The 22,020-nt window shown below is 48.0% G+C and overlaps 1 protein-coding gene across 1 annotated transcript in view; it reads right to left on the reverse strand.

The window, feature by feature from the left end:
• The window catches only part of PTH1R (parathyroid hormone 1 receptor), a 90,666-nt gene that overhangs the window by 18,128 nt on the left and 50,518 nt on the right, over positions 1-22,020 (reverse strand). Inside the window, exons 3-6 of the mRNA XM_036406812.2 lie at positions 16,809-16,919; positions 15,743-15,861; positions 5,703-5,797; positions 3,083-3,269 (exon numbers count right to left, since the gene is read on the reverse strand). Of these exons, the coding sequence (XP_036262705.1) occupies positions 3,083-3,269; positions 5,703-5,797; positions 15,743-15,861; positions 16,809-16,919 (512 nt within the window). The remainder of the gene's footprint in view (positions 1-3,082; positions 3,270-5,702; positions 5,798-15,742; positions 15,862-16,808; positions 16,920-22,020) is intronic.

The raw sequence follows: 22,020 nt of genomic DNA on the forward strand, positions 1-22,020 counted from the left end.
TGGCCCTGCTCTCTCCCAGCCTGGTGGTGAGGGGCTGACACACTTCCTAGAGCAGTTGGGGCTCATCTTTCCCTGTGTTTCATCTTTTCCCTGTGTTCCTTTGCCCATGTTGGAGGCCAAGGGGCCTAGGCTAGTTGTCCCGGTCTGGGTGTCCTGCTGAGGTCACAGCACTTGGAATTACAACTCCTTCCTCAGCTCATGGAGAGACCAAGGTGGGATGGAGTCACCCATCCTGTCATGGATGTCCGTGCCAGGGTCCTCCAGGGCTGTTTGTCTGTCCCCAACAATTGGGAACTGTTGGGAAGGCTCCTGCTGCTTTCGGAGCAAGAGGTGTTCCAAGAGGGGACCTGGAGGATTTTCCCTGGATATCCCAAGGTGTCCCACCTGAACTGCAAGATGGGAGATCTGGGAGAGACTTCCAGGACATCGTGGAGTTAAGGCTGAGCTGTCACTCCATGCTGAGCTGAAATACTTTAATTTTTTGGGAGCAAAACCCTGACTGTGACCCAACACTCCCATGGGACAGAGTGGGATGAAGCCACCTTTCTTCCCAATTTCTCGGCCCCGGTAGAGACAGGTTGCAGAATATTGGTGCCACTTTGGGATGAATCAGTACAAAGCCAGCTCTTGTCAATGTGGATATCCTTGGAGTCTGGGAAGTTGGATTTCCCAGGAATTCTCTGGCTGCTACATCCCTTTGTCCAGCTTTGTGCTGTCCCTTCCTTTAAGAGGAAGGCAAAGGACTGAGAGAAAATGCCAATGATAACATCTTGGAAATAAAAAGAGAATTTTTTTTAATCCTCGCACAGTTCTTATGCTAATTTTTGTCCATCAATATATACATCTATACATATATTTGCATATTGATAAGATATGCTCACATTACATTCATTGCTTTCATAGACAGAGGGAGTTAAAATAGATTAATTAAACCCCCCTCCAAATTAATTAATATTTTTTATATTTATAAAAAATCCCCATCTAGTTTTGATGATATTTTCGATGTTTATTTTTTATATTTATTGCCTCATGCAGGGAATGTGAGGCACTAATTGTGAAGTTCCCACTTCGTTTGGAAACAAAAGAAATCCATTAATTGTCGCCTTCACTGCTTGTTTGCCATGCAATTCCAAAGAGCGAGAAATGCCATTAAATGCTAATATCCAAAGAATGCCATAGATTATCCTAATTATTCCTCATAATGAGCCCAGCAAGAGGAGAAAGACCAAACAATGCAGTGAAACATTTTGTGTTCTTTCCAAAAAAATGAGAGTTGTGGAGCGCGTTGAGTGAGAATCGGTAAATTAATGACATGGATGTCCGGGGTGGGAAAGGAGCACAATGACAAAGTTCCATTGGGACACTTGGATGCACAGTGGGACATTCCCAAACCCTCTGATTTTTCACAGGGTGTTTGTTGCTGGTCCCTGTTTGTAGCACAAGCTGGGAAAGACTTGAGAAGCCAAGGAAATCCACAGCTGATCCCAGAATCAACTTCCTGAGGTTGGGAAAGACCTCCATGACCATCGAGTCCAAGCTGTGCCTGATCCCCACCAGAGCGCCAAGTGCCACATCCAGGAATTCCTTGGACAGCTCCAGGGGTGGGGACTCCAAACCTCCCTGGGCAGTTCCAAGGCCTGAGCCCCCTTTCCATGGGGAAATTCCTGCTGTGCCCACCCTGAGCCCGCCCTGGCCCAGCCTGAGGCCGTTCCCTCTGCTCCTGTCCCTGGTCCCTGGAGCAGAGCCCGACCCCCCTGGCTGTGCCCTCCTGGCAGGAGTTGTGGGAAGTGAGAAGGTGAGAAGGATCTGGGCAGCACGCGGAGCCCAGATCCTTTGGGAATCCCATATTTTTGGCAGCTTGGGAAGCGAGGTTTTTCTTCCCTGAGGTGGGAAGGTGGGATTTTCCCAAGGGATTCACGATGGAGTGGGGTTGATCCCATGCCTGGGAGTTTCACGACATTTTCATCCCAAGGGAACCTGAAGTGCTTTACAAACTCCTGGCCCAGTTCAGGGATCACTTGGGAATTTTCACTGGACAAAATGCCTGCTGAGCTGGAAATTTAGCAAGGGATTAACTATGGAGTGGGGTTAATCCCATGCCTGGGAATTTCACAGTGTTTTCATCCCAAAGGAACCCAAAGCGCTTTACAAACTCCTGGGTTTCCATGGGAAATCTGGTAGGGAACCAATGACAAGGAGAGCCAAGACCTTCAGGATGTGGGAAATTGAGGATGGGCTTCATCCCCCCGTGCACATGGGCAATGCAGATGCTGCCATCAGAGATTTCTATACAGTGAAATCCCCATGGAATTTTGGAGAGGAGTCCAACTGATGTCTCTTCCATTTTTATTGTGGGATGTTGACTCGTCTGCCTGGGTTGACTGCATTGACTCAAGCCACCATGAGTGGAGCCTGAGGTTCAGGTTGGACACCAGCAGGAATTTCCTCATGGAAAGGGTGCTCAGGCCTTGGAAGAGGCTGCCAGGGAGGTTTGGAGTTGCCATCACTGGAAGTGTCCACGGAATTCCTGGAGGTGGAACTCTGGACTGGGGACAAGGCTGGGATTGGGGACCCACCAGCAATTCCAAGGTTGGATGACCTTGGAATTCTTTTCCAACTCAATGATTCTGTCTGAGGTCCCTCTCATAGACACCACCTCCTCTTTGTAGATGAGCCCCGCCCTTTCCTGTGACCATCCTCCCCCATTTTCCCTTCCAAAATGTCTTTTTTTCCATATGGGAGGGAGAAAAGTCATGCATTCCCCATCCGTGGAAGTGCTGTGAGCCAGGCTGGATGTGCCTTGTGCTGGGATGGTCAGGAATACTTCCACAGCCATAAATTCCAGGGGGTGTCAGGGGAATGCAGATGGGAATCAAACCATCAACCTTGACTGCCATGGGAGCAGCTTTTCCTTAGCTCAGGGATTGGGAATCCCTCTTAACCAATGGACTGAGAATGGGAAAGGACGCGAAGAGGCTGTGAAAGAATGAGTAGGGTGGAAAACTCCCCAAAAGAGGGTAAGTGTTGAACAGAGAGGACAAAGACACGAATCCTGGAAAACCACTGCTCTGGGAATACTCACAAACTGCGATTTATCCGCTGGAGGTGCTTCCGTGATGGATTTCAAGTCCTCCTCGGAGATGCGCTCCATCTCCTCCAGGGCTGACCCGGAGTACAGGACCGCGTCCTTCACGAAGATGCTGACGGCCCTCAGCATGAAGGACACAAACAGGTGCATGTGGATGTAGTTCCTAGTGCAGTGCAAACGTCTGGAAGAGGAGAAGAAGGATTGGGAAGTTCAGTCCAGCTGTTGGATGGAGCCGAGCCAACCTCTGGCCCTGCAGAGCCCCAGCTCCTCCCACCGGCACCGTGTCCCCATGGGGAGGGAGCAGAGTGAGGGTCACGGCTCCCTGCTCTCCCATGGGGCTGGGAAGTGGATTAGCACCTTCTCCAGGGGCTTCAGGGAATCATGGAATGGTTTGGGATGGATGGGACTTCAAGCCCATCCAATCCCACCCCCTACCATGGCAGGGACACCTCCCACCATCCCAGGGTGCTCCCAGCCCTGTCCAGCCTGGCCTGGGGCACTGCCAGGGATCCAGGGGCAGCCACAGCTGCTCTGGGCTCCCTGTGCCAGCGCCTCCCAACCCAACCTCCCAGCCAGGAATTCCCTCCTAAAATCTGCTCTAACCCTGCCCTGAGGGAGTGGAAAACCATTCCTGCTCTCCTATCCACTCCTGCCCTTGGATTCCAGAAGCTCCAGAACCTGGGGCCACTGGAAACCTTGCAGAACTTCCTGTAAACCATTAAATTTTTTGTCCAGCTCAATTTAGGAGCAACTCCAGCAGTAACTCGGGTGTGCTGGGCAATTGTCCCTGTTTTCCTGGTGTAAATGTCATCCTTTGGAGCAATATGTGGGCTGCACCCCAGCACTGGCAGCAGTGACCCCACCAATCCCAGTTGTAAAGCGCTTTAAGGTCCTTTTTGGGGGAAAAGCTTTTTCAGGGATGGTGAGAGGTGAATGGGTCAGAACCAGGAGGAAGAGGTGTATTTTGGAATCAGGAATCAGGATTTTGGGAAGAAGGGACTGACCTCTTTGGGTCCCCTTTGTCCTCTGGAGCTCTGGTGCCATGCCTGGATTTATGAATGGATTTGTATTCCTCTTAAATCCCAATAATCTGCACTAATTAAAGGCTGTGTTTTTATCCCTTTTGCAGGTTGTTATGATAACAACACCAGCTGTTCTCTGCACTTTTATAATCCAAATTACTCCAAGTGGAACTGATGAGGTTTAAACGAGGATTGGCTTTGTTCCCTGCATTTGAGAGGGAGTCAATGAATCTCTGGATTATTGAGGATAAAACCTGGCTTGATCCCTGCTGCTGCTCTGATCCTTGGGATAAAGATGCTCCTGCACAGTTGCCCAGGTGGTCTGGGCTGGAAATGAAGTGGGATAAAGAAAAAACAGGAATTCTGTTGCACACGTGGACATGGAATATTTTGACAACCTTGCCAGTGTCCAGTGGGAAATGAAGTGGAGGGAAAAAGTTGGGAGAACAGGAGTGTGGTGGAGGGCTGGGGTCTGCAGTGCCCTTTGGATTGGCTCTGTCATGGATTTGGGATTTTCTGTCTAAGCAAACCCCCCTAACACCTTTTGCTGTCTGCTGAGAGCTCTGAGCACTTTCAGAGCCCAAAGCCACACATTTCATTCCCAGTGTTCCGTGTCCAGGGCTTGGCTCAAGCTTCCCAAATCCCTCTGCAGACACCACGTGGCTGTTTTGGCCCCCACCAACTCTTGTCCAAGTCCTGCTGGTTTTTTAGGAGAAGACACGAGCAGAAATTGAAGGGAAGAAAATCTGGGGCTCAGGGTTTGGGGCCACCCTGCTCTATGGGGTCACCAGCTAGAACATTCCCAAAGGACAAATCCCTGGATGTGGGTGACACATTTCATCCCTCCCATCCCATGCTGTCTGTGCCAGCAAGAATCCCAGAATCCCAGGATGATTTGGGCTGGAAGGGACCTTAAATATCATCCCATTCCAACCCCAGCACCTTCCACCATCCCAGGCTGCTCCAAGCCCTGTCCAACCTGGCCTTGGACACTTCCAGGGATGGAAGCTGCAACAGTGGATGGAGGAATGGATAACGACGGTTCAAAATGGCATTTAGGGGTCTAAATCCCTTCAAAGGGCTGGTGGGAAGGGAGGGGACACAATGGAGTCAGGAGGGTCAGTTTTGGATCCCTGGGAAGAGCAGCAGTGTGGGGAGTTTGGAGGAATCCGCCTAGGAGTTTTCCATCCCTTTCAACTGGGTTATCCTTCACGAACATTCGGATTTAGAGTGGGATTTCCCTCAGAGAATCTTATTTCTCTGCAAATCAGCCATCTAAAGCTAAGCCAGTCACCTGCAGGGACAACAGGGACAGAAAATCCTGGACAGTATTCCAAGGGATTCCTGGAGATGCTCCTCTTCCCATTTGCTACGAAGAGGGCCTGGAAAACTCCACCTGAGGGAAGTGGAAGGAGTTCCAAAATCCCACCCGCCATCCCCCAGGAAGTTTGCCCTGGGATACCCTAAAGCAGCCCAAATCACCGATGCCACCACCACTGGTGGCTTCCTGAACTGCACCACCCCAGTTTTCATCCTTCCGGAAAAACCCGCGGCTTCTCCGGTGTCGCTTAGGTAAAAACAGAGCCGCCTACCTGAAGTATCCCAGGATAAGGACAGCAACTGTGAGGGATCCCAGGGAGATGGAGTATCCAACAGTATAAATCAAATAGAGGCGATCAAAGACCTCCTGCAGCAGAAACGATGGAGAAAACAGCGTCACATGGGGAACGCGGCCCTCCTGCACCACACAACCCTGGCAGCACGCAGAGCCCAGATCCTTCGGGAATCCCGTCTTTTTTGGCAGCTTGGGAAGTGGGGCTTGTGTTCCCTGAGGTGGGGAGGTGGGATTTTCCCAAGGGATTCATGATGGAGTGGGGTTAACCCCATGCCTGGGGGTTTCGCGGCGTTTTCATCCCAAAGGAGCCTAAAGTGGTTCCAACAAACCAAGAAACTCCTAGCCCAGCTCAGGGATCACTTGAGAATTTTCACCTGGACAAAATGCCTGCTCAGCTGGGAATTTTGCAGGGGATTCACGATGGAGTAGGGTTAATTCCATACCTGGGAGTTTTGCGGTGTTTTTATCCCAAAGGAACCTGAAGTGCTTTACAAACTTCTGGTCCAATTCAGGGATCAATTGGAATTTTTCACCTGGACAAAATGCCTGCTGAGCTGGGAATTTGGCAAGGGAATAATGATGGAATGGGGTTGATCCCATGCCTGGGAATTTTGCAGCGTTTTCATCCCAAAGGAGCCCAAAGTGGTTCCAACAAACCAACAAACTCCTGGCCCAACTCAGGGATCACTTGGGAATTTTCACCTGGACAAAATCTCTTCTCAGCTGGGAATTTTGCAAGGGATTAACGATGGAGTGGGGTTAATCCCATGCCTGGGAATTTCACAGTGTTTTCATCCCAAAGGAACCCAAAGCGCTTTACAAACCCTCGGCCCAGTCCAGGGATCACTTGGGAATTTTCACCTGGACAAAATGCCTGCTGAGCTGGGAATTTTGCTGGAATTGCACAATTTAGCCATTGCTGGATGACTGATGTGCAGCCTGGGGGAGCATAACCCACACCAGAAAACCGGGGAAGGAAATACTTTGGCTATGGGATATGAGGGAAAAAATCACCTGCGTTTATTTTTCCCTCTTTTAAATCCCAAGCAGCCTCTGCCCGTGGTTATCCAATCCAGACACAACCTGAGCTTGCCAAAATCCCATTGGAAAAGGCTCTGTCGCAGAACAGTGCTTAATAATTAATCATTTAGGAAGCTTTACGCTGTTATTTTCCAAAGCTGCCCTTGAAACCCTGAGGTTTCCATTAAATATCAGGATGTTTTCCTTGATCCTGCAGCTGAACTCAGGGATTCCTGGAAAGGGTTAAAATGCCTGCCCCCCATCCCAGCCTGCCCTGCCTTTCCCAGACTGATTTTAGCAAAAAATCCCAAAAAAACCCAACCAATTCAGCATCTTTCTCCTCATTCCCTCCTCTCCCTCGCCCTGCCCACGGGGCTGCAGTAATGTCAGGAATGCTGGGCTCTGAATGACAGCTCTGATTGGGATTTGAGGCTTGGAACGCTGTCCTGGAATGCCAAACCTCAGCCCTATTACATCAGAATCCGCAGATTTGGGAATGTTTCTCTGCGGTTTGCGCTGGAGGAGCGAAGCCCTTGCCAATATTAATTTACTGAGTGTGTCTGTGCGTATTTATGGGATATTTTTATAGATTTTTATAGATCTGTCTGTGCAGGCAGCGGGCCCTGAAAAGCCAAGAAGAAGAGATTTCAAAGCTTTCAGGGAAAAATATCCTGGTGTGTGATTTTCCTGCTGCCAAGCTGGAATCCTCTTGGAGCTGGAAAACGTTTGCCTCCATAGTAAAAAATGAAAGGATAATAATTAATAATAATCTCACTCCAAGGTTGGAATTTTTCAGTGAAACAAAAGTTGTGAGGCCTTAACGAAACATCCCTGAGCCCCATTCAGAAATTTCACTGGGAAGATCCATGTTCCTATGGCCGGGAATGTCCTTGGGAAGAGCCTCTGGATTGGCAGGAGGTTTTGGAAAGTTGAGTGCCCTGACTGACCACAGGGCCTCTCTTTGGAAGGAGGTTGAGCACCAAGAGCCAAGACACAGAAAGCTTCTCCTGGAGCTCTCCTTGGAGGAGGAGGTGCCCCAAATCCCACCTGGAGTCACTCTGGAAAGCCCCTGGGAAATGAGATTTCATGGAGGGGGTGCTCAGATCCTTGGGGAAACCCTTTGGAACAAAAAATTGAGGTTCTCCACTTCCACTTCTCCCTCACTTGGAGTTCCCAGGAGCTTTTCCTCCCTGGATTTACCCACGAGGGGACAAAATCTCCAAAGGAGTTCCATGTGTCCCAGAAGAGGTCCCAGCTCCATGAAAACCACAATGAACAACCAGGAAAGATCCTCCAGGTAGGAAAATATTGAATGATCTGCCAGCTGCAACGATGATCTCCATGGTCTGAGGAGTGTCCCTGGGGAGCTGAGATGGATGGGAAGTCAAATAATTCCCAGAAAACCACAAAGGCCATGATGGCCAAGCCATGGACACAACCTGGAGATCCACCCACTCCGGGAATTTCCCTGGAAGTCTCCTGGAAGTCCACCCTGAGGAGAGACTGACCATCCCTGGTCATCCCTTGCTGGAAGAGGCCGAACCTGGCCTTGCCACAATAGCCTGGTCTATAAAGTGTGATAACTAAACCAAAGTGTTTCAATTTAATTATAATTTAATCAGAATATTCAGGGCTTTGAGCAACCTGGGCCGGTGGAGGTGCCCCTGCCCATGACACAGAGCTGGAACTGGCTGGACTTCAAGGTCTCTTCCAACCCCAATCAAGTCAGGATTCCAGGATTCCATGAATTAGATTCCTGCAGGAACCCTCCACTCTTTCAACTCTTGCCATGTGTGCAAAAGGAAAAGGAAAACCAGACGGAGCAGGAATTTTCTGGTGGCAAATCCTATCCTGAGTTTCACGGAGCTGTGCCCTGTATCCAAATTTTTCCTTTCATCCTTTTTATTCCCCTTTAGCAAGACACCAGCAGCACTTGGGTTGTGAAGCTGGGAGGGATCCAGTGTTTTTTGAGGAATGGGAAGGCTGTGAAAGGTGGGATCAGCAGCACAGGGAAGCATAAATAAGGATTTCCCAGATGGAATTTCTGCAGAGTTTCTCTGAGCTGCTGATTCAGGTGTCGTTAAGGACACGTTTGGAATGGGGGGTTTGCTGCTTTGAGTGATAAACAAAGCCAGAAAATCTCTGTCCTTGCTTTTCTTGTCTTTTTTTATACAGGAAAATGGGACTGAATAAAAAGCTAAATGGGAAATTCACAAAATGGGATAGACACAGAAGGCACAGAACAGGCACTGATTTCCAAAGCCCCAGGGAAAACTTTGAGTATTGATGACCCCGTTCCTGCAGGACTCTGTTCCCCTCATCCACAGATTTCCAGGCTCTGAAATCCTCCCAGTCTGGGAATCAGCTCCCACAAAAGGACCCCCAGTTTAGCCTCAGACACTCCAGTGTACTCTCAGACACCCCAATTTAGACACACATGTCCATAAAAATCATCTTTAAGTTCCTTTCCAACCCAAACCATTCCAGGATTCTCGGATTCTATTTCCAGGAACGCACCAGACCAAATCCATAGGCATGGAATGAGAATGGCACCTAGGGGTTAATTGAAATTATGAACAAAACATCTCCCAGATAATTATTTTTTATTCCTCCACAGACTCTAAAACCTCTGCCCGTGTCCTGCTGCAAAAGCCTGACACTTAGCTGACATTCCTTTGTGGAAACTGGGGATAAAACAGTCCAAACCCGTTCCTGTGCCATCACTTTGAGGCTCCACAAAGTTGTTTGCTTTTCCCAGGACCCCAGAGAGCTCCAGGACTGCTGCTTGGAACAATTGGGTTTAGATAAAGCAGCCCTGCAACACGCTGGGCCCTTCCCATTGTGTTTGGAAGGGGGCGGATTCTCCAGGCCCCTCCGAGTTCCCGGGAAGCCGTCAAACCCTCACGCTACAGACAAGCAGGAGAGATGAAGGCGGGATTGGGGCTGGATCTGAGCATGGCCCATCCTGCTGGTGGTGGTTCCCAAGCTGAGCCAACCTCCCAAGTTGCTGGCTCTGACTCCCCTTCCCCGGGATTTTGGGAGCTGGAGATCCCATTCACCCTTCAGCTCACCCTTGGAAAGAGGATGGGTTGGACCTGCTTTAAAACCAGCTGTGTTTGGCATCTGTCTTCTTTTGGGAGAGATGGGAATTAGGGGAATTCCTGGGTTTTGACCCAAACATGCCATTGCTGCTGCCACTGATGGAAAAAGTGACGTGAAAAATGATCCTGCTTCTATTGGCTGGATGTGTGGACGGTAAGGGAGCCACAGTCTGTGGTTGTATGGAATTTGGGGAAAAATGGGCTAAAAACCTGCCTGACGTCCATCACTCATCATTTGTGCTGCATTTTATCCAAAGATTCAGGAGCTCCAGGAATACAGGTCACCCTCCCTCCTGGTTTTAAGGGAATTCAGGGAACAAAGGAGAAGGGCCAGGCCCGAGGTCCTTTTAACTCTACTCCCCATCTCCTTCAGGGCCAGGAAGGGATGCTTAGGGAAGAATGTGGGAACAGAACAAATCCACAGTAAATATGAGCTGCTGAAGCAAATCCAGAGGAAGTCACAGAGCTGCTCCAGGACTGGAGCCCCTCTGCTCTGGAACCAGGCTGGGAGAGCTGGGAATGTTCCCCTGGAGAGGAGAAGGCTCCAGGCAGAGCTCAGAGCCTCTGGCAGGGCCTGGAGGGGCTCCAGGAGAGCCGGAGAGGGACTGGGGACAAGGGATGGAGGGACAGGATGAGGGGATTTGGTTCAGATTGAAAGAGAGTTGATTTAGATGGGATACTGGGAAGGAATTCCTCCCTGGGAGGGTGGGGAGGCATGGGAATGGAATTCCCAGAGAAGCTGTGGCTGCTCCTGGATCCCTGGAAGTGTCCGAGGCCACTGCATGGGACACTGGGGCTTGGAGCACCTGGGACAGTGGGAGGTGTCCCTGCCATGGCAGGGGTGGGATGGGATGGTCTTGTCCCTCATGGAAGGGACACTTTTCACTGTCCCAGGCTGCTCCAAGCCCCATCCAACCTGGCATTGGACACTTCCAGCTGATCGTTCCCTCCCTCTTTAACATTATCTGGAAGGAATTTGAGGAAACACTTCCCTGGATTGCTTCATCCTACCTGACTAAAGGAGGACTCGGCCTCCAGGGCTGTCAGTTCCCATCCTGCAGCGGCAATTTTCCCTGAGGAAGCAGCCCAGGAGCAGTTGCTCCCCGGGCAGTTACGAGCTGTTAATTCTGCAGGCTCTGATGGCTTTAACACACTTTGCTCTTTGCAGAGAGCGGTTTCCGAGCTGCTCTGTGTGAAACAATCCCCATTTATTCGGGGCAGGACACCAGCTTGCTCTGGGGCCCTCTGTTTGCTGCTTTGGCCAATCTTAAAATTATCCCAGCATGGCTAAAATGGGAAAACTCCCCACCTAAACAAACATCCCTGGCTGGAGATGTGTGCACGCACGTGGTGTTTATTTAGGTGTGGATATCTCCAGCTATCTATAGGTTCAGGCCTATTTCCAGAGATAGCCAGCAAATCCATATATTTATAGCCACAGACAGTTGGTTTTCTTTTTTTTTTTCCTAAAAGCCCAGTTTCTTAAAATTCCCTCTGGTTGCATCTGCTCGGAGTCAGCCACAATCTCCTGGCAAAACCTTGGGTAAATGCAGCTGTTGGTGGTGACGCAAAGATGCTGCTCCCCAGGGAGGGAAATAATAATAGAAAACCATCTCTCGCTCAAGACAACGGCTCAATGTGGCCAAATTCCCCTGTTCTGACATCTCTGGACATATTTACTCCGTGAAAAAGAGATACCAAAGGAAGGTTTATTAATCCCAGGGCTGCAGTGCCACATTTAAGTGTGACAAGAGGCCTTGTGTGCTCTCTGTGAGTAAAGGCATCGGAACACTGAGGGAAAAAGTGCATTTTTTCCCCTCTCTTTTATTTCCAGAGTGGTTATCATAGCCCAAGGCCCAAGCGACCTGCAGAGGATGCACAGATAGTGCTAAATTTGTCACCAGAATTCAGCCACCTCTGTGATAAATTCAAGGAATTTCATGACAAGGCACAGAATCGCTATGAGGGCAGGGCAGGACTGAGGGAAAGACCTCTTGCAAATACAAGGCTAATAATAATAATAATAATAATAATAATAATAATAATAATAATAATAATAATAAAAATAATAATGAGACGTTGAAAATCTACTCCATGAAAAAAAGAGATATCAAAGGAAGGTTTATTAATTTAAGGGCTGCAGAGCCACATTTAAGTGTGACAAGAGGCCTTGTGTGCTCTCTGTGAGTAAATGCATCAGCACACTGAGGGAAAAAGAACATTTTTTTCCTCCTCTTTTATTTCCAGAATAGTTTTCCCACCCCAAGGCCCAAGAGACCTGCAGAAGATGCACAGATAGTGCTTCATTTGTCACCAGAATTCAGCCACCTCTGATAAAATCAGAGAATTTCATGACAAGGCACAGAATCGCTGAGGGCAGGACCTCTTGCAAATACAAGGCTAATAATAATAATAATAATAATAAAGAGATGATGTTGAAAATCTACCCCATGAAAAAGAAATATCAAAGGAAGGTTTATTAATCTCAGGGCTGCAGTGCCACATTTAAGTGTGACAAGAGGCCTTGTGTGCTCTCCATGACTAAAGGCATCAGAACACTGAGGGGTAAAGAACATTTTTTTCCTCCTCTTTTATTTCCAGAGTAGTTTTCATAGCCCAAGGCCCAAGAGACCTGCAGTGGATGTCACAATAATTCACAATAATTGGATTGTCACAAAAATTCAGCCACCTCTGTGATAAAATCAGGGAACTCTGTGACAAGGCACAGAATTGCTGAGGTGAGGAAGAAACCTCTTGCAAATATAAAATTAATAATTAGAATAAGAATAAAAATTGATAAATAGATGTCATGAAAAAGCATTTTTTGATCAAGATATGATTTCAAAGCTGGCAGAAACATCAATTTTTTTCCGTGTTCTCTTTGCCCTAGGTAAGCACCACTTCAAGTAAGACCAACTTGGTCATTTAATCTGAACAGTGATGATGGTTTAATTTGTCTAAATATTAAATATTATTCCATTCACGTTTGTAGCTATGACAGAAAGTTCCTGGCAAAAGATGCCTCAGCTTTGGCTACAGGATAATGAGGACTGAGATTTTGGGATGGGTTAGTAAAACGACTCCTTAAGGGAGAGCTCATGAGGAGCAGTAATTTTCCAAGAGGTTGAGAATAAAAACGAGGTGACACCTTCCTGTGCTGGGAAGCACAGCTCGAATCCCCCGTGCTGTGACACCCCTGTTGTTGGAACCCTGGAAACTGAGAATTTGGGAGTTTCTGTGCTGCCAGGCACTGACCCCCAAGAGAACACTGCACTGACCTGAGGCCCTGGAGAAACTTCCAAAATGGAATGATAGAACTGGGATTATGGGTGTGGAGTTTGGACAGAAGTGTGTGATATCACAGGGTGGGAAACTCAGAGTTTAAGGGTTTAGAATACAGGAATGGATATAAAGCAAGATGGAGGTTTTGGGGTGGAGGCTGATCCTTCTTCTCCTTCTCCTTCTCCTCCATGGGTTTGGGTGGTTTTGTGTAATTGGATAAAAAGTCCCAATTGCAGGCACGGGTGGTTGGTTATTGGGTTAAAAGTGAAAATAATTTCGGTGTCATTTGTTAATTGGACAGTTGATCCTTCAAAGGCCTTGCAGAGAGAGAGATGGGCTCCATTTTTAGTTTGTTGGAGTGAAGCACTGCAGAACTCAGGGCTTGTGAGAGTGTGACAGAGATAAGAACTGATAAACATCTGAGTCCCAACAAGAAATTCCATCTCACACATTTAATCCTGACCCTGGCAAAAAGAAGCAAAGACTCCTCACCCTGTGACCACTCAGGGGACACAGACAAAGGCAGGCACATCAAACCCACCACAGGAGATTTTGCTTTCAGCCTTTTAAACCACCTTGAAGGTGGAAAGTCTCCATTTCTTCCTTGTGGTGAAAAAAATAAATTAAAATGGGCAAATCTCTGTTGTTGTTTGTGCTCTTCCTTTAGCAAGTCACCCTGACAAGTCCTGCCAGTGGGAGGTGAAAATGGAAGGATGTCCTTTCCCTGGGGGATAGCTTGGAAACCAGCTGGACAATTCCCACCCCAGGGTGTGGGATGGGGGAGATGATTTCAGAGAAGTCAAAAGTTTGTGCATTGATCAAGATGCTCCATGACCCCAACATCTGCTCCAGGACCTTCCCAGAAAACTCCAGGGCCAAAAGAGTTCCTTCCGCTATGAACTGGGAAAATCCCACCAAACTGGTTCTGGAAGGGAGCGTCATCCAGGCCTTTGCTGGAGTGGCTGGAGCAGCACCCAGTGCACCAACCTTCTGCTCCTTGTCCACTCGAGAGAAAACACTCAGCAGCTCCAAGAATTCATTTCCTCCTTTCCCTCATTTCCTTATTTTCCTAAACCACTTCATTCATGAGTTGCTTCACTCTTAAGGAGAAAAAAGCAATAACAACAACAACAAATAAAAAAAACCCAAAAACAACAAACCAAACAAAAAAACCCAAGCAAAAAAAAACCCCAAAAAACAACCAAACAAACCAACAACAACAACAAAAAACCTAAACAAAAACAACCCCAACTCCAAAAAACCCTACTCTGTGGTTAAATTTAAAATTAGGAACATTGTCCCAAAGGGCCCCTGGATCATCCTCAAGGAAGCTGTGGTTAGATCCTTATCTCCAGCTGTCTGGGATAATCCTCCCTGCAGCTGATCAGTCCCTGATGCCATGCCACATACCCAAGGGGACTCTTCCAAGAACCACTGAATAACCAGAGGGTTTGGGCAAATTCTTTGGGAATTACAGGTGCATGTGGGTGGGAGCATCATTCTTTGTGGGACAAGGAGGCCACATCCTCCCAAGAGACACCAGGGACAGCTTTGCTGTCACCTTAGCATGGAATTCCTTCCAGACTTCTAGAATTACAGAGCCCCAGGCTGGCTCACGGGGAAGAAAGAAATTTCTGGCAGCTGCTATTTTATCATTATCTGAATTTTTGTAAATTTATGGCTCACAGAATTATTAATTTTTTTTTTTCCAGGAGCTCACCAGACCCTCTCCATATTTTAAACCCTTTTATAACTTCGAACTGTGCCACCGTTTCCAAATTGTGACTACATCAGAATTAATTCAAGATCATGGAATACCAGTAAGGTTTGGGTGGGAAGGGATCTTCAGGATCATCCCATTCCCACTCCCTGCCATGGCCAGGGACACCTCCCACTGTCCCAGGCTGCTCCAACCTGGCCTTGGACACTGTCAGGGATCCAAGGGCAGCCACAGCTGCTCTGGGCACCCTGTGTCAGGGCCTCTCCATCCCCTCAGCCAGGAATTCTTTCCCAATGTCCCATCTAAATCTACTTCCTTCAGCTCAAAGCCATTCCCTGTGTCCTGTCCCTCCATGCCTTGTCCCCAGTCCCTCTCCAGCTCTCCTGAAGCCCCTTCAGGCCCTGCCAGGGGCTCTGAGCTCTCCCTGGAGCCTTCTCCTCTCCTGGACACTCCCAGCTCTCCCAGCCAGTTGCTCCGGGTTTGATTCCACATGTGTTTGGACATCCCCTCCCAGAGACAGCCACATAAACATTGGAATTTTTGATAACAACCTGGCAGTAAAAGGATTTCCTGCTGTGGCAGAGGGAGTCTCAATGCCATGGAACAACCTCCAGCCACTTCTGAGCGTTCCCGAGACCGCTCCAATTTTCCCCAAGATCCCTTCAGGAATGGGATCATGGCAGCTGCAGGAAACTTTTCTGCCTTTGAGGACAATTTTCCAATCAAATCATTGCCCATCAAAGCACGATGTGGCTTTGGCAAGCTCAGGACGGGTTTCCAAGAGGAGGAAGATGAGCTGGAGCTCATCTGGGGTTTTAAATGAGACAGAGGTCCGCGGGTTGGCCCGGCACGAGGCCAGGAATTCCTGCTGTGTGCAGGAATGGGAATGCCTACCCTTTCCCTCGTCTCGTTGGTGAGGAACTTGGCGCACTCGCTGTAGTTGGCCCAGGTGCGGTTGTTGCCCGGGACCAGCTCCCAGCTCCCGTTCAGGTCACACCGGCGATAAGCGTGGCCTGCCAAGAGAGAGGAGACATGGAGTCAGCGGGAAAACTCCAGGCAGGAAATTCATCCCAAATTCACCACAAATTCATCCCAAATTCACCCCAAATTCACCCCAAATTCATCCCAAATTCACCCCAAATTCATCCCAAATTCATCCCTGCCGAGAGAGAGAGGAGACATGGAATGAGTGGGAAAATGGCAGGAAATTCATCCTAAACTCATCCCTGCTGAGAGAGAACACATGGAATGAGCGGGAAAACAGCAGGGAATTCATCCCAAATTCATCCCAAATTCATCCCAAATTCATCCCTGCCAAGAGAGAGGAGACATGGAATCAGAGGGAAAATGGCAGGAAATTCATCCCAAATTCATCCCTGCCCAGAGAGAGAGGAGACATGGAATGAGCGGGAAAATGGCAGGAAATTCATCCCAAATTCATCCCAAATTCATCCCAAATTCATCCCTGCCCTGAGAGAGAGGAGACATGGAATGAGCAGGAAAACGGCAGAGAATTCATCCCAAATTCATCCCGAATTTATCCCAAATTCATCCCTGCCAAGAGAGAGAAGAGACATGGAATCAGAGGGGGAATGGCAGGAAATTCATCCCAAATTCATCCCAAATTCATCACTGCTGAGAGAGAGAGAGGAGTTGTGGAATCAGAAGGAAAATGGCAGGAAATTCATCCCCAGGTGGAGCCTGCTATAGGCTCCGTATATTATAATATTGGCTTTTCACAAATACTGAAATGGATTTTACATGCGTGGTGTTAAAGGAACTTTGTTATAAGGATATAACTTTTATTTCTGTTGTTAATTATGCTCAGTGAAATAGCTGATATCAGCGTGCTTGTGACAAAATGCCTGCTGGGGTGGGATAACACCCAATGCCCAGTGGGAGGGGAGTTTGGAATTTCCTGGCTGTCGGGAATTTCCTGTGCTGGGGGCTCCACACCCACCTTTGTGGTTGAAGTCGTAGATGTACTCGGGGCAGGGCATGGCCACCACCTTGCCGGGCACGCCCTCGGGCCAGCACACGATGCCGTCCCACTCCGGAAGGCAGAAGCCATCTGTGGGAGAGAGCGGGGACAAAGAGGAGTCACTGCACCTGCCGAGGTGGCACCGGGGCCCCCCGGCTTGGGGGGGCTCTCCGTGAAGAACCAGCATTCCGTTGGGAAACCTGTCCTAGGAATATTGTCAGTTCCTTCTCAAAGTGTGGCTCTGTGTCGCAGACATCTTTTCATGAAAGATCCTTTCCTTAGGATTTTCCCTCCTGAGAAGCTGAGAGGCCTCAGGAACAAAATGTAACCAATGGTTATCTGCTGCTGTGGAATGCGACAGGTGCATCTGGGATTGGGCTCATGTGGTTGTTTCTAATTAATGGCCAATCACAGCCCAGCTGGCTTGGACACAGAGCCTGAGCCACAAGCCTTTGTTATCATTCCTTCCTATTCTATTCTTAGCCAGCCTTCTGATGAAATCCTTTCTTCTATTCTTTTAGTATAGTTTTAATGTAATATATATCATAAAATAATAAATCAGCCCTCTGAAACATGGAGTCAGACTCTTGTCTCTTCCCTCATCCAAGAACCCCTGTGAACACGGTCACAGCTCTAGAAGGTGTGAATTATCCCAAGTTTTGTTCCACAAGGACAAACTGTGTCCAGCTCTGGGATTGCCAGGATCAGAATGATATGGAACTGCTGGAGAGATCCAGAGGAGGCAACTCCAGAGAAGTTTCTCCCAGGGCTGGAGCCCCTCTGCTCTGGAGCCATACTGGAGAGCTGGGAATGTTCCCCTGGAGAGGAGAAGGCTCCAGGGAGAGCTCAGAGCCCCTGGCAGGGCCTGGAGGGGCTCCAGGAGAGCTGGAGAGGGACTGGGGACAAGGGATGGAGGGACAGGACACAGGGAATGGCTTTGAGCTGAAAGAAGTAGATTTAGATGGGACACTGGGAAGGAATTCCTGGCTGGGAGGGTGGGGAGGGGCTGGGATGGAATTCCCAGAGCAGCTGTGGCTGCCCCTGGATCCCTGGAAGTGCCCAAGGCCAGTTTGGAGCACCCTGGGACAGTGGGAGGTGTCCCTGCCATGGCAGGGGTGGAATGGGATGGTCTTCCCAGGTCCAGGACCTGCTCTTGCCCTTGCTGAATTCCAGAAGTTTCCTCCCTGCCCATCTCCCCAACTGGTCCAGGTCCCTCTGAAGGGCTCCACAACCCCTCAAGTCATCCCTCACTCCCAGCTCCTGTCCTCAGGGAGTTGGGGCTTTGGGCTGGGTAACTTCACCCACCCACCCATGGAATTCCAGCTGCAGCGCAATATTGAGAATGAAACGCTCAAAGTGGCAGATCTGCCCCAAATCTGCCCCCAGAGCTGTGTCTGCCCTCAGGCACGAGGTTATCGAGTGCTGGACACAGGAGTCACCCGGGAAGCAAAAGGAACAGGAACCACCTGTGGTACTTTCTGAGACCCCTGTCGACGGGAGGAATGGTGAATCTGACTCCATGTTCTCAGAAGGCTAATTTATTGTTTTATGATATTATATTATATCAAAGAATACTAAACTAAAGAATACAGAAAGGATACAGACAGAAGGCTAAAAGATACTCATGAAAACTCGTGACTCCTTCCAGAGTCCTGACACATCTTGATGGTGATTGGTCATTAAGTAAAAACAATTAACAGGAAACCAATGAAACAACCACCTGTTGGTAAACAGCGTCCAAACCACATTCCAAAGCAGCAAAACACAGGAGAAGCAAGTCAGATAATTATTGTTTTCATTTTTCTCTGAGGCTTCTCAGCTTTCCAGGAGCAAAGTCCTGGGCAAAGAGATTTTTCAGAAAATCTGATGGTGACAACCACCTGCTCTTATCTGCCAAAAACTCCTTGTGGAACTTGCAAAAAAATTCCAAACTTGTGGAAATCCAAACAGGGCCAAGATCTCAGCACGGTCCGTGGATATCAAAGCTTCCCACCATGGAGGAATTCATCCTTCCTCACCAACGTGACTCCCCAAGATTAAAGGAAAACCAGGATTGCTTCAAAGCCCTTTGGCTGCTCCAGGCTCAGAGCCGACACGGATTAATTCAGTTTGGTGGGGTTTAGGATGGGAAAAACACTGAAAATCTCCTTGTTTAGCAGCTGATTTCTTATCTCTAATTTAGTGTGGATGAAAAGGACCAGACAAATCGCAGCCTTTCTTCTAAAGCATCAACTGGGAGTGTGGGTCAGGAGCAAAAATTCCTCAACATCCACGTGATAAAAAAAGAGGGAAATAATTTATCACACTTTCTCTGCTTCTTAGGAGAAGAAAAATACATTTCCTATTCATGAAAACTAGGAAAACCCTTCCCTCTGGCTCATTATTTGCAGGATAATCTACACTGGGGAAAAAAGAGTTTATTTATTTCTCAGTTCTCTGGAAGGTACAAAAGGCAAAGGAAAAAAACCAAAAAACAACACAGGGCCCCACAAAATTTGGCTCAGGACAAAATGCTGATGTCCTTGACGTCTTTTCTGCAGACAAGAAAGTAAATAAAGATTTAATGGAGCCCTCAAAGTGCTCTTGCCTAAAATAAAGTCAGTTCTTATGACAAAATGAATCAATTTTCAGTAAACATTAAAAGAAACACACTGGAGAAACAACTCTGAGAGAAAAACAGTTCCCCAAATGTGCTCTGAGAGGGAAAATCTCCCACTTTTCCAAAATCTTCACTATTTGCAAAGGGCAGTTTCACTTTTAAGAGGTTTCATTTCCCATCCCACTGAAATATGCGGCCAGAAAAGAAGAAAGTGCTAAATATTGTGGTGGGTGCATCCTCCTTGTGCTGGAAAAACCGATAACAAACCACACAATCATTGATTTTTGGGTACTTTGAGCCCCCCAAATCCTCCCCAAAAGCTGAAGGGAACGGTGGTGGGGCACCTCTGGACTGCTGCTTCTTGGGGGGACAGTCTGGGGAGCCAAGAGCTGCCCTAGAAATGGTTAAAAAGATGATGGTTGCATTTAAAATTTTGACCTCTGCATGGAAATGATTCCTTAAATGATTTAATCCTGAGTCATCAAAGAATTATCCTGAGTCATCCTGAGTATTAAGTCCTGATAAGAATCCAGTGGGACTCAAAAATTCGGGAAGTGTCTGAGCTTCCCAACAGAGGGATCTGTTGCTGTTACCAAGACCTGAACCCCCCCAGAGAAATCTCTTCCCCCTCCTCTCCATCGTCTCTGGCCTCTCTTCCCCCATTCTTTGCTTGGAAAAGCCATTCCAGGAAAATGTGGAGGAGGGATAAAACATCTCAGTGATGGTTTCCTTTCTGGAATTCCCCAGCGATGGACGATGAGTTCAGGGAAGGGCGGGTGGATATTTGGGAGCTGCCACCTGCACACCTCCCTAAAATTCAGGATAACACAGCTGCTTCCTGAAAATCCTGGGAGCCACAGGGGAAGGAGAGAGGCTTTGGGTCGGGAACAGGGATTGCAGGTAGGGGAACCTGGTGAGGAGCATCCACAGGTAAAGCCAGAAGCCTCTGGAGCTCCTGGAATGATTTGAGGAGCTCCTACAGTGACTGAAACTCTTGGAAAACCCTTTTCAAATGGAAATATGGATTGATATCAGGAGCAGCCACACTCTGGGATTGTTGGATCCACATTCCTGGGGTTTAACACAGCCAGAAGCTGTTTGCCCCCTCTGTGTCCTGGAGAGGAGCCTCACCATCCTCCTCTCCTATCCCAAATCCCTCCAGTCCTCCCGTCTAAGGAGAACTCCTGGGAGAACAAGGGGGAATGGGTTTAAACCACAGGAGGGTTCATTCCCACTAATTACAAGGAAGACGTTTTTATAATGGCAATTTTAATTTTAATAATGAATTTAAATAATGAATTTTAATTATAAAAATTGGAATTTTAAATAATTTTTTATATAATGGTGGAACATTGGAACAGCCTTTCCAGAGAATTTGTGGCTGCCCCTGGATTCCTGGAAGTGTCCAAGGCTGGGTCGGACAGGGCTTGGATCACCCTGGGATAGCGGGAGCTGTCCCTGCCCATGGGGTGGAACGGGATAATCTTTAAGGCTCCTCCCAAACCCAAATCACTCCATGAACCTCTGATAAAACAGGAAGGGAAAATCCCGTATTTCCCATTGTGCTGGAATCCAAACAAGCCATTCCTTTCTGGTCTGTTAGCCCCAAAAGCTCCTCCAAACATTTTTTTTCACGAATTTATAAAAACATTCACAGTATCAACAACTTGGCTTCTCCCTTTGTTTTCCTTTTCTCCCGGTCATTTCTCCAAGGAGATCCAGGCTGAATTCCAAGAAGAAAGCAGAAAACTGGGGAAGCTTGGCCTGTTGATGATAAATCAGTCCCTCCTGAGACACTGGTAACAATATTCCAAAGCACAGAGAATTCCAAAGGATCCAGTTGGAAAAGCTAATAGAAAACCTCTTGGAATTTTGGTGAAATTGAGTTCGAGGCTTCCACTGTGATGTTTGGATCGATCCACGTAGTTCAGGACGTTGGACTGGAAAAGTCAAACATTTCTTTCCTTGGAAGGAATAGTAGGATTATGGAAGTCCAAAAGAATTCATAAACTGCTAAGAAAACAAGGAAATCTCACACATATCCCACATCCCAGAGTGTTTTGGGTGTGTATCCATCATCCAGGCAATGCTGAAGGGGCGATCCTGTTTATCCCTCAGGGATTTGCCTCCTCTTCCGAATCCAGAGCTTCATTTCTCATGGATATGGACACAGAAGGTGGGAATGGCACTGGAATTCTTCGTGATTTGAGGACATCACCGACCACTTCAGTGCTGGAGAAATGAGTCCTGAAGGGAAACATGGGATCCCTCCAGGATCCCATTGGCTCTTGTCCACCAGGACATCTCTTGGATCAATCCTTTCCCGTTGAAGGTTGGTATCTCAAGGCTTGGAAGCTGAAGTCATTCCAAGATGGGAACAAGCAAAAAAGCAAAAACACTCTTGGATGTCATTCCTGAAGAAATGAGACCTGAAGGGAAGCATGGGATCCCTCCAGATCCCACTGGTCCTTGTTCACCAGGACATCTCTTGGATCAATCCTTTCCCATTAAAGGTTGGAATCTCAGGGTGTGGAAGATGAAGTCATTCCAAGATGGGAACAAGCAAAAAACACTCTTGGATGTCCTTGCTGC

This window comes from Molothrus ater, chromosome 1, assembly GCF_012460135.2.
Source record: "Molothrus ater isolate BHLD 08-10-18 breed brown headed cowbird chromosome 1, BPBGC_Mater_1.1, whole genome shotgun sequence".
Classification (NCBI taxonomy): domain Eukaryota; kingdom Metazoa; phylum Chordata; class Aves; order Passeriformes; family Icteridae; genus Molothrus; species Molothrus ater.